A 12,828-nucleotide genomic window follows, 5' to 3' on the forward strand; every position below is an offset into this window, starting at 1 on the left:
TCGACAACATTGTAAAGCAGTCGAGGCGAGTTTATGAGCCGTATCGGTCAGAGGTGATAAAGCAGATATGTAAACGGAGCCCGGATGACAAAGTGGCTCGGCGGACGAAAGAACGTGCCTCTTTGCCGTTTCGACATACGCGTCGAGCAAATCTGGTAAATGACTTCGAATTTAATTGGGAAGAGCGGGCGAAGAGGTTTCAATCGACTTTTGGTCCCAGAAGAGGTGATGGAGAACCTTCGGAATGGTGGATTCCAATGTACGTCTGGCTACGCCATACATATTAGGCTACCCAACACAAGGAGCTACACTGATGATATCCTACTCATCTAGTTTCTATGATGATCATTTTCAAATGGATTCTTGTTCATTTTAGAAATTCATTCCCGGGGATAGACCATTTTTTCTGGAAGATATGCGTTGCTTCTGGAACTGCATTCCAGTGGATAGGTCAACTTCTTAAGTTTCCTCGTGATTCAACATCGAATGACAGCCAAGAGGATTCAACAATAGATCACACCCGAGAGACTATTTGAACAAACGCCTGGACATTTACCATCGATGTCGCAGTATATATCACAAGAAGTGATTAGTATTGGTGGTATACGGGAAAAGGAAGAATGAGGTGGATATCAATGAGAAAAAGACAGCAGTGGAATCGCAAGCAAGTACACAGAAAAACTGCTGTTTGGACTGCTGATGATATTTGTATCGCAATAGGACAGCTCATGCAAAACTTTGTATTTAAGGAGTTCGATATTTTCAGAAAACTTGGGAGTTATAAAGTCAAGTTCAAATTGTTTTGAAAATACGTGAGTGATAGATGCCAAAAATGATTAAGTTTGGTATATATTTGATAATGGGAGGCGTGGCCATGATGAATCTTTTGATCTCATTTCACTTCCAAGTATTTATGATTGTTTTTGGAAAGATCGATTGACTACAGAGCCTAAAAAGCTTTCTCCTTCGCCCAAATACTTCCTTCATCATCCACTATTTTTAATTATCTCACTGCATCCAATTAATCTACAAAATGGCAGAACGGACAATCAACGAGATGTTTGCGACCTACGAAGGTGCGGTTCGAGGAATTAATGGTATCAAGTTACAACTTATGGGAGGCAGACCACTCCACGAACCAAGACCCCAGCTCATCACCTACCTCCCCAACGACGTAAATAGATATTGGGAGATTGTCGAAGACATAGAAGAACATTTAGGTCGCTACAAATTCAATAACACTTCTCAACACATGGACTTCGTCAAGGCCATGAGATGGTATTACGAAGGTGGCAAAGAGGGCTTTCAGCTCAAAGCGAAAGATATCTACAATGCCATTGCTATCTACGTCCCAGGAACTCGCGAGGAAATATCTCGGATTAAAAATGACGCGAGGATGACCTTCGTGGTTCTCACGAAGAGAAAGCGGATGATTGAGGGCATAGAACTGTGGTATGAGAGTCAAAATTATCGACAACAGCTCAACCCAAATCCTCAAGACGGTAGCAAGTCTCAACTAGAGTTACACGAGGAAAAAATGAGGGCTCGTGATGCTAAGGATCTCGGCATTCTGTATCTTACCTTATTGCATGGTTTGAACGCTCTCATTCACTCCATGATCTCCATAAAAGATCCATACAAATCTGCATGGAACTTAAAAGCACTCAATATCAGAGGGCAGCTCAAGGATCTTCACATAACCCTATCTGAAAAGTTAACGGATTTGCATAAAATATGCGAAAGATGCGGAATTGAGGAAGAAGGATCAGATGAGTTGAAGGAGTTCAAGCAAATGATAAGTAGAACATTCATCAAGGTGCTCATACACATTGGTAACAATTCTCTCCCCTTCATGACACTGTGAAAATTCAGCCTCGCTCACTTCTTCTAGATTACTTTCTTATAGAAATCTCCGGCCCTTCAATGTATAGAGACACCATTACAAATTATATTCGGGAAAGAAAGTCGTTGAACTATGTGTCTGAGATGAAGTACTTGTATGCAGAAGAATCGGAAAGTTATTACAGTGCGTGGGAACCACAATTCTCTCGGCGCATGAATGCTATAACAAATGGCATCAGAATCGTAACTGCCGTTCTCTACAACGGAAAATCGTTGCTTGGTATATCCTAGATATGTACTACAAATCTCTTTCAACGGAGAGTTTCTGTACATTAATTGAATAGAAATACGTGTCGGAATTCGATCATGTGATCGTAACAGGCCGCAGTGTTAGCCAGCGAGGCACTAGCGCTTCCTTATATAAGTACTAGCTTCCTATAGGTAGTCAACATTGCGTGTGCATTGCATGCAGAGCGTGAAACAAGATAGCTAAGGCAACTAAGCACACTTAGAAGCGAAAGGACGTACTCTACGTATTTCCTTTTTTTTTCCTTTGTGAGCATATAGTTCTCGATTGTATGTAGCTATAGCCAATCAAAATTGTTCAACTTACTGTTTATAAGAGTGCTTAAGTTTGGGTAGTTTTAAGTGATATAAACTTAGTCAGACTGTTGATGATTGTAAGCTATACCCTTAAATCCTTTCGCTATTATTGATAGTACTTCGTACTGACATAGTAGTTTCAGGCATGATGATCAAGCACAAGTGCAACCATATCAGATTAAAGTACTTCACATTAATCAACCAAGCTAATACCAATAATACGGTTTGGAGAAAACAAATCTGCATAAAAATGAAAACTACTAAGATGTTCAGCAAGATTCATCGCCAACTAAACACTAGACAGGCATCTGGACAATCAGCCCGGCCGACCAATCGAGTATATATACGACAAATTACTCTCATACCCTCAAAATCGCACTTGCTTTAATGATAGAATCTAAGGGGCATAGAAGTAATTTGTCGATGGATATGTGTATCTGAGCAAGACATTACCCTAACCTAACAAAAGTATACCCCCTCGAATTCATAATGAACTCAAGCTAAGTTTTAGCCGAAAATGAAGAGTGCCCTCACCCACCCGCCTCTAACTTTATAATCCTCTCGGGATGATTTACTTAACCAAATACGCGAACCGAACAGTTACGAGTACCCCCTTCAAATTCCTAATTCACTTGGATGCTTATCCGAAACTTCATTCCCATGTCAAAGATCACACACAGCAAACAGAAAACTTGAGCCCATGCAGCCCCTCATGAAACCCCACACTCAGGAAATCCCATTTTTGAGCTTTGATCCAAACCAATTCCAAGTCCAAGCAAGCACCGGCTTAATCCTTCAAAATTCCATACAACGACAATCAGTTTCATGGATAAACGTGGTCATTTGCAAAATTAATAATATCAATTAAGTAACAAATCAAGAAGCTAAAATAACATGCAGGAAAAGTACGTAGGTACGTAGGTATCTATGCCAGATTGCTCGCTTATCCTACCACATCTTTGAGAATTTTTCTTGCAGAAAAACCATATCATATCATATCATGTCCGTTTCCACCCCATGCCATCTTCAGTCATAATCTCATCAGCCATATACCAAAGCCTTGAACATAAGCCAACATCTTCATACATATCGTTCCGTTTTACCATCTCATCCACTTTATATCTTCATCAATGAAAAGCAAAAGGACCGACCCTATTTTGCCAACTCCAAACACCGAACAATAATACAACTCGAGGATCAAAACTCAAGTAAAATCAACTGTGCCAGCCGTTCCAGTTCCTATACTTTGTCTTTGCCTCTCCATTCTCCTCCTTTGTCGCCTTTCTCTCGCGTGATCAGTACCAGAATCTGGACTCATGGCACTCCATGTACCATGAGTATCTTCGGACATATTACTCCTTCCTGCATCGAATATACTTCCTCCAGCAACACTCGGATCCTGTTTGCCAGCACTTTGTGGTCTACCAGAACTCTGCGGTCGTCCAGAGTAGTAACCTGAATCTTTGGGTTTCTTTCCACCTGCAAATGCAGGGTTGGGTGGTGTAAGAGGACCTATTGGTGGTGGTGGAATGCCAGCCTCTTCATGTTTATCTCTAACTATTGATTCAGCTCTTCTCTCAGCTCTCTTCTCCGCTTCTCGTCTATACCTAGATGATACTTCGCCATCACTGAAGTCACTTGCTGAATCCCTTCGCGAACGTCTTTGGCCACTTCGAGCTCTTCTCGAGGCACGTTCTGCCGCAGCTTCTTGTTCTGTAAGACGTCTCAAAGTAACATTGCGGTCTTTATCGCCATGCATTTTTACTTTAACACTGACAGGTGGACTTGCAACTGCCGATCTAGAGTGGGATCTTTGACGACGACGTTCCTCTTCTGCGGCAAGGCCGGCAGCTCCAGCGGCGGCGGCAGCAGCAGCAGCCTCTCCTTCCTCTCTTCGAATAGATGATCGGCGACGACTTCGACCAGGGGTGGGAGTGACATCACTATCGGAAGGTTGATGAAGAACGCCATATGGATCGGTAGGCATAGGAGGCATTGACACTGTTTCTGTAACGACATCATGGTGAGAACGAGATTGACCCATATTTACCGGAACTGGAGCTGGTACTGATACCGTTGCTCTAGGTGCCGGATGAGGATCGACAAGTGACGAGAGTTCGGATGATTCTAAAGAACTTTGTCTGATATGAGTTCTGGGTGGAAACGCGTCGCTTGTCAAATTTGAACCTTGATTAATGTGTCGAGAAGCTCTCTGTCGTTCATATTTTTCATCTTCCTCGCGTTCGATGCGATCCATTTCCTTCTTTTCTCTACGATCTTTCATTTTCTTGGCAAACCAGCCTATTCCCAAACTAGCAAGTAATCCATTTCGTAGTCCATTACTTTCTTGTGGTCTTCGAGATGGACTAGCTGTAGTACCAGATCCGTAATCGTAGGAATAACTCATAGAATCAAAACTATGAGCTCGGCCAGCTTGACTTCGTACTGGTCTCGGAGTTACGGGCGTTACGGGTCTTGGAGTTGTTGGACGTGCTTTTGCAGCACTAATAGCAGCCGCAGCAGCTACTGGAGCTCCGGGTCCAGGTAAGATGGAACGACTTCCTCGGCGATTTTCATAATGATTTGTTTGTTCGGTTGTAAGAGTTGAGTCACTATATTCGCTGTCATTACGTCTATGTTGCCTTCTACCCGGAGTATCCGGAGCAACAGAAGAATATTCGTCCTCGTGCTTTGTTCGCTGTCGTCGATCGAAGAAGCTCTTCGCGAGCGCACCGGCTCCAAGGACTGCCGCACCCTTGAATAATGAATTCATAACACCGCCACCATCCTTTTTCCTAGACTCGTATTTCTCTTCTTCGACGTAACTTACTGATCCGCGTCGAGATCTTGAGCCCCTGCGCGAAGGTATGACTTCTTCTCGAATTCTACTGTGATTGCGACTGCGACTGCGACTCCTACTTCTACTCCTATCTCGATCTCGGTTTCCAAGTAAAGCGGCAGCTCCGGCACCTGCGAGTAATGGACCAAGTATTCCTATACCAAATGAACTCTTTCTTCTCTCTTGGATTACCTCGCCATGTCGACTTCCTTCTCGTAATACTTCAGGGAGCGCCTGTAGTGCCCTGTAAGAAAGAATGAAGTATAGTAATACCAAGAGACCCATCCAGACCGCAAATAGTACAAAGAGATATTTTGGTGATCCATATAAAGTCAGTCCTAGAGGTACTTGCGCAATTGCAAGAAGTGCTGTTGCACGACCTATCCATTGATGCAAGACAGCCTTCAATGGAATCCTTCTCAAGACTCGTTTCTTTTCCGAATTATGTGTCAACCAGCCCGATAAGAATTGTACCCAGATGAGAACATAAATTGCCAATCCGATACCATGATGAGGATTCGTTAAGCTTCGCGCATTGCCTACTGCCATCCATCCAAGTATGAAAATAACTGTTGATAGAAGAAGCGTCATGATTTGTAAATATATGTGATATCGAATCGCATTTCGTATATCCCGACCATAAAATCTCGCGATGAATATCGCCGCAGGTACGATGAATAGAAATGTCATTGCAGCAAGTACACCATGAGCTGTAATTAATCCTTTATATCCAGGCATTGTCGCGAATCTATTTCCCATTCCTATTTACAGTCAGCTCCGTCACTCATCGCAATCTCAACAAACTAGATGCCGGCAAAGATTCACTTACCATTATATCTCATCGTCTCGAAATTCAATCCCATTAAATTGGGCAACAAGAAATCATTTTTCGTAGCATCCCATGTTCCATCTCCAACATACATTGTGTTTGATGAATATGTACTGCTCCCCGGTGGAGAGAGATCATCAGTCGCCATTGCGACGGGCGGATCTGCCGCCTAATGGCAGATAATTTCAAAATCCGTAGAGTAATTCGAGATAATTATAATCTTGTGGCATTCGAGATGATGAACGAAAACAGATGAAAATGTAGAGTAAATGTTGTTCTGGAAGATTATAATATGGCGGCTGGGAAGGATCTCGACTGCGAAAATGTGCTTATCGCACAAAGTTGTAAATAATTATGATGGGTTCGCTAGGTAACCAACGCGGTGAAGCCAACTAGCTGGGGCAGAACTGTTAGAAACAATGATTCTCTCAAAAATGAAGCCTTTGATAATTCATTGATGTCTCTGAGAATATACGATCATAATACAGGATTGTTTAATCAAAGAAACCTAGAACCAAGCATGTCAGTTTTCTGGTTCGCGGGGGAGATGAGAAGCAGACAGTTTTTAGCTGGTGGCTGGGTAGCTGCAGCTAGCTTGACAGCAATATCCACCATACAATTCAGCAAACACCAATCACAACATAATGTTTTAGGGCCCGGACAACATGATGGCTTATGCGGCCACGATGATGGATCCCTATGGTGTGGTATCACAGTATTACATACAGGCCGTTTCTCAAAAAGAAACTTGTCAAAGATGAGAATCTATACCATGTATGGGGTATTGCGTCTGATAAACCTCTTGATGAGCATTGAGCATACCTAGTATGGGCAACGGTTTTAGAAAATGCGGAGAAGTTTTCCCAGAGAGATTGCTGCATCAGTGTGCCTGCATGTTATCGGCAGGGCTCAAGCTCAGAATGGGGGTTCTTCTTCTTGATGTTGCTACTTCTTGAAGAGAAACGACACTATCTTCGAGTACGATCATCATTTCTAACTTTCGAGGTTTGCACTTAGTCAGTCACCAGTCACTAGTCATGATGTATGCGAATTTCTGTTGGATCAACGTGTCGCAATCTGTCGGCTCCGTTGCCCCTGCAATCTTTGGAGATAACTATTTAAATCCGGTAATAGACGGTGAATATTCGCCGTGTTGGGCGTCATGAGAAGATATATAAAGCTCAACACATTATGATTGTAGAATTCGGTGGTTACTAAACCCATTATCAAGTTCTACGTTCTACGATGGAGAAAGAACCCAAAATCTCATCTACTAGTCAACTTGATGTTGTTCCCGAGACTAGTGCTCAGAAACCCTCCGACCCTCAAGAGAACCCCATTCCTCCCGATGTTACGAACGTGCAGCCTCATAGCAATGTCGATGTTGAGAAGTTGATCGAAAACAATGATAACGAAGTACTCGAACCACCTTCCGAAACGGTTGAGAATACGCAACCCAATGCAGTATCAGATGTTCCATATAGTGTCTTTTCTGCCCCTCAAAAGAAAATGATTGTCCTTACCGGGTCCATGGCAAGCCTCTTTTCTCCTATGTCAACGAGCATATATTATCCATCTCTCAGTCAAATTGCGAAAGATCTTCACGTATCAGATGCCAAAATCAGTCTTACAGTTACTTTGTTTTTAGTATGCGTCATTCGCTCTTTCCTCTGTATTTGTAACGTTCTAATCAGCCTCTAGGTTATTCAAGGCTTAGCACCTATGATGATTGCGGGATTATCAGACAAAGCTGGAAGACGTCCAGCATATATTATTTGTTTCATTATTTACTTCTTCACAACTCTCGGTCTTGGACTTCAAAATTCATACCCAGCGTTGATGGCCCTACGTTGCTTGCAAAGTGCAGGAAGTAGTGGTACAGTAGCTCTTGCAAATGGTTTAGTTGGTGATATTATTACCTCTTCTGAACGTGGTACTTACGTTGCATGGGCTTCTCTTGGTAGTATTCTTGGTCCTATGGTTGCTCCTATCATTGGAGGAATATTAGGGCAATATGCAGGTTGGCATTGGATATTTTGGTTTCTCTTAATATATTCATGCGTCGTATTTATACCCCTTATTCTCTTTCTTCCGGAAACTTGTCGAAACTTAGTTGACGATGGTTCCATACCTCCACCATTTCTCTGCATGAACATTACAGACCATATACGACATTCGAATCGTCGTAAGAAAGGAATTCCCTTGGATGCAGAGAAGTTTACAGCCCTGCGCAAGAACTACAAGCTACAGGTCCCAAATCCACTATCTACACTTAAAGTTCTTGCGGATAAAGAAGCAGGACTATTGTTAGGCGCAGCGGGTATAAGTTTAGCTTGTTATTATGCAATTTCTACAGGCGCTTCATCACAATTCGGCTCTTTATACGGATTCTCACAGCTACAAGTATCATTGATGTTCATTCCTGTCGGTGCAGGATCTCTCATCTCTGCTTTTACTACTGGGAAGATAGTAGACTTCAATTATCGCCGATATGCTAAAATCCATAACTTTCCACTCATCAAAAATCGTCAACTGGATCTCACCAATTTTCCAATCGAGAAAGCGCGATTGGAGATTGCACTCCCGTTGTTCTATCTCGGTGCTTTAGCCATAATTGCTTATGGTTGGGTTATGGGTCACAATGTTAGTATCGCTGGTCCAGTGATATTATTGTTTGTGATAGGGTATGCTTTGGTTGCAAGTTTCCAAGTCCTTAATATCTTGATGGTGGATATTTATCCTGGTAAACCAGCTACTGCCACAGCTGCAAATAATGTTGTACGATGTGAACTGGGAGCGATTGCGACTGCGGTTATTGTCCCCATGGTCAATGCCATCGGTACTGGGGTAAGTTTGATTTTCCTTCGGGCTTAACAGAGCAATAACATGTCCTTCTCATATGAATATTGAATTGAATATGTACTGAGGTTTTTATAGTGGTCATATACGATCCTGGCTCTTCTATTTGTGATCTACAGCCCGGTGTTGATAATAATCATGAGATATGGAATACGATGGAGAAGGCAAAAGAAAATTAAAGATGTCGAATCAGCCGAAAGGAAGCAAGAGAGAAAGGCAGATAAGTAGTCGTAGGCTATCCACCTAGGGATTCACGCAAGGCTATCAACTCAGTCAGACTCTTATACGTAGGGGCCGGCCCCATCCCATTTTGCGCTGATTAAATTTGGCCTTCCATTCATCGTTTCAAATTTTGATTCCCATATAGATGGTATCAAAAACTTAGGGTAATCATGAATCGGGAATTATTTATATTGACTTCGAAGTGGATATTCGCAATACATATCTCGGGTTCCGGGTCATCGACCGGTCAAAGATGTGAAAGGATAGATTTGAAGTATTGGAAGTGGTATGTGGGAAGTAGTTCGAGTGACTGGATTTCCATCATCCAGGAGGTGGCGAAGGAGTGAAGGATACTGTGTTAAATTGTTTCGAAGGATTAGAGATTGTTGTAAGATGTATCGGGGTTACATATGAATATGTGCCTGAGAGTAAAGTTCGACGAAAATCAGCCTGGACGTTTGCTAAGACTCATGCAAAATTCAATAAAGGTATGTTGTGTTACAGAATAGACGAATAAACCCCCTGATAGGCAGCACTCGCCGCAGTACTGCACTTCCAAGACTCGCTCTGTTTGGTAAGCTCGGTAACATTGGAGGCCACTATGCAGCTGCTTGTTTGAATTACAACTTCAGCCTCTACGTATGTCATACATGGTGCTTACAAATTCCATGGCGATCAGGATTAGTATTATATGTCAATAATCACCATGACTGGCATCTTGTTACTTAGCGACGAAACAATATTTCTCTTCTCAACATTACACAACAAATACTCTAAATTTTGGAAACATTTGAAGTATATCTCTTTAATACAAAACAAAGGGAAAAAACGATGAAATTCCTTCGAGTCAGCAATGATCGGGAATTTGAGCCGCCAGACTTCTCATTTCAGGAACATGGAATGGACCTACGACTAGATGATCCATCAGGAGTCTCAAGCCGGGATAGAAGAAATTCGCAATACTCAGTTACGGATTCCCTATTGTCTACTGCAAATCAACCAGAATCTTGGCAGCAAGTGAGCAGCCTTTCGGGTTCCTCAACAGCACAAAGTACAAATTTGAACCTTCCCGCACAACCTTCACAGAATACCATCCCATCAATGACAAATCTGCCGATAGATACTGTAATCTGGAAGATTAATTGGCAACAACCAACTTTTATGTGCTCGATGCTACTTTGTGGTCTGATTCTGGCAATTGGACATCATGTTTACTACAATTCATTAAGTGGGTCGCCGGCGGGGGATGCCGCAAGGCAAGCTTGGTCAATTCGATTCGGGACAGCCTTCGCATTTCTCGTCGTCGCATGTTTCAAAGCTATTACTGTCTCCGCGCTGGGACAGTATCTTTGGAGCGTTGTAAGGTCGAAAGATCTCAAAATTAGTATGTATTGTTCCATATTGCCGATACAAGATTGCTCTTCCTAGACAAAGTACTGAGAAAACTGCAGGTGATCTCGATAAGTTGTACGCACTCACAAGTAATCCGATTAGCATGTTCAGTGTTTCAGTTATCAAGAATGCTTCCCTGGCAGCTTTAATTGGCACAATTTTCTGGTATGTGACTATGGCTCAAAGTCCGAGACTTCCCTAGACCTCAGGAAATAGTTGGGAAACAACTGTGTGAGCCGTTCATACATAAGAGGTGGTTTTAGGCTCTTGGCCATGTCGGAATACTTCAAGACGAAATAACGCTAAAATTTTGGCGCATTGATTTTCAGTTCAACTTGTGAATGAACTATCGATGAAATCTACGGTTTAGGTTACTGATATGCATTTTAGGACCATGGATTTCGTTAGTTTTGCTCCCGCAGCTACGCTCTCTGTCGTTCCAGTCAATATCATTATTCAGGTGCCAATTCCAGTATTGAATAGAACCAAATTTTTCTCGAATGTGGGTGCGATTGAAGGTTTCAGTATCTCAGAGAGAATTGCAGAAAAATCAGCATCTCTGGTTGATGTGGTACCTCTAGATTTTTCGATCGCGCCTCAAATCTGGTCCTATGATATGCAGTTCTTTGGTCTCACGCTCAAGTGCAGAGAAGCTAAGAGTACTGAGCAAGCTATTTTCGATCAACTAGCGCATGATAGGGAAAAATCCCAATCAGGGTTATTGTCTCTCAAATCAATGACTCGATTTGGAACAACTCAGTGTCTGAGTCGGGACCAAGATCACAAAACCTTCTCTTCTATTTTTCACCTTGGCAAAATTACCAAATGTCATGGGTAAGCGACCTCGGTCTACCAGTTTCGCTGTATGAGCTGTATTCTAGAAACTCAACTGGTTATCACATTTTCGTACAAAGTTCAGCGTCAAGCATTGTATGTACAGCCATGAATGCCTCTATTGCTATTACAATCGCTTCTGCCTACGGCAACCAAGAAATCACGCAACACAACACCCAGTACCTAAACGAGATACCTCGGTGTGAGGATGGAATACCCAGCTGTTTGGCGGATTATTATCAATTTTCCAATTTTGCGAGATTGTTGCAAGGAAATATCTCATTACATAGTGAAATGGCAGGCACCAATCGCATGGTTTGGATCCCTTATTTTATCGACAATCCTCTCCTCCGTCTATTTACTGCATGCGACGACATACAGGCTTCACCATTCGAGTCCCTGCTCCCTCCAAGTGACTATTATACAACGATCTTTGAGGAATACTTTCCAATCGAGCCATGGCAGTGTCGCAATCGAAGCTTCATGAGAGCAATCGAGGATCTTTCCATCAATATCACCATAGGTTATCTTGGTTCTCCCAATCTCACTAGTAGCAGCACAGAATATGCAAATATCACCACCTCAGACACTAGGAATGTCTACGTCTATCATCCTCTGTACCTCGTTCTTTCCTATAGTATCGGGTTCTTTCTGGCAAGCCTTTGTGGTGCAATTGGTCTTCACTCAATGCATGTTAATGGCGTTTCGCATTCAAACTCCTTCTCCGCCATCATGCTTACAACAAGGAATCCAGACTTAGACATCTTGGCAAGAGGGAAGTCTTTGGGATCTGATCCATTGTCTAAAATTATCAAAAACACAAAATTAAGGTTTGGACCGTTGGTATCACAACATGGTCCCGAGAAGAGAGAATCTGATGATTCTCCTCGGCACGTTGCATTCGGGCTTGAGGGAAGTGTTGACGAATTGAAGAAAGGTGGAAAGTACATATGATCAGAAGGAACTGCGATCACAAATGTGATTCGGAAAAACGCCATCCCTAACAATTTGTGAGAGCTCCAAAAGTAGCACAAATGAAACAACAACTTATCATCTCCAGCGGGCCCACTTTCGATTTCTACATCATCTAATCTCATTCAAGATGCCCAAGTAACCATTCTGTACACTATGCCGAGCCATATCATTATTGAGGGTCACATGGTCTAACATAGGTTTCCTGGTACTCCAAGAACCATCGGCCGGCAAACTTCTGGCGATTTCGAAAACTCTGTATAACATGTTAGTTACAATGAAGGTTTTTGAGGTCTGATTGAAAGGAAAAATAAATGGCTTGATCACTGCACTATGTTGTTTGTTTTTTTGGATGAAAGGTTACTTGCGTAGATATACCGTGAATCTGAGGGGAGTGAATGAACCTGTTGAATTTCGCACCTTATCTGAGGATAAA

At 42.4% G+C, this 12,828-nt stretch overlaps 5 protein-coding genes across 5 annotated transcripts; 4 read left to right on the plus strand and 1 right to left on the minus strand.

Annotated features, from left to right (window-relative positions):
• Positions 1–1,033: 1,033 nt before the first annotated feature.
• On the plus strand, positions 1,034–2,133 carry Bfra_004957 (uncharacterized protein; the record flags this gene model as incomplete). The annotated part of the gene is made up of 2 exons (XM_037335347.1): positions 1,034–1,832; positions 1,892–2,133. 2 exons carry the CDS (start codon positions 1,034–1,036, stop codon positions 2,131–2,133), a joined length of 1,041 nt encoding a protein of 346 aa, XP_037192442.1.
• A 1,516-nt stretch (positions 2,134–3,649) lies between these two features.
• On the minus strand, positions 3,650–6,261 carry Bfra_004958 (putative cytochrome b561 ferric reductase transmembrane protein; the record flags this gene model as incomplete). Its single annotated transcript, XM_037335348.1, has 2 exons — positions 3,650–6,045; positions 6,114–6,261. 2 exons carry the CDS (start codon positions 6,259–6,261, stop codon positions 3,650–3,652), a joined length of 2,544 nt encoding a protein of 847 aa, XP_037192443.1.
• A 309-nt stretch (positions 6,262–6,570) lies between these two features.
• Positions 6,571–6,929, plus strand: Bfra_004959 (uncharacterized protein; the record flags this gene model as incomplete). Its single annotated transcript, XM_037335349.1, has 2 exons — positions 6,571–6,759; positions 6,858–6,929. 2 exons carry the CDS (start codon positions 6,571–6,573, stop codon positions 6,927–6,929), a joined length of 261 nt encoding a protein of 86 aa, XP_037192444.1.
• A 429-nt stretch (positions 6,930–7,358) lies between these two features.
• On the plus strand, positions 7,359–9,200 carry Bfra_004960 (putative mfs multidrug protein; the record flags this gene model as incomplete). Its single annotated transcript, XM_037335350.1, has 3 exons — positions 7,359–7,760; positions 7,815–8,960; positions 9,051–9,200. The coding sequence occupies 3 exons, from the start codon at positions 7,359–7,361 to the stop codon at positions 9,198–9,200; spliced, it is 1,698 nt and encodes a 565-aa protein (XP_037192445.1).
• Positions 9,201–10,025: 825 nt separating this feature from the next.
• On the plus strand, positions 10,026–12,374 carry Bfra_004961ia (uncharacterized protein; the record flags this gene model as incomplete). Its single annotated transcript, XM_037335351.1, has 4 exons — positions 10,026–10,578; positions 10,646–10,751; positions 10,977–11,420; positions 11,468–12,374. 4 exons carry the CDS (start codon positions 10,026–10,028, stop codon positions 12,372–12,374), a joined length of 2,010 nt encoding a protein of 669 aa, XP_037192446.1.
• Between the last annotated feature and the right edge of the window lie 454 nt (positions 12,375–12,828).

This window comes from Botrytis fragariae (assembly GCF_013461495.1).
Source record: "Botrytis fragariae strain BVB16 chromosome Unknown tig00000054, whole genome shotgun sequence".
Lineage (NCBI taxonomy): Eukaryota > Fungi > Ascomycota > Leotiomycetes > Helotiales > Sclerotiniaceae > Botrytis > Botrytis fragariae.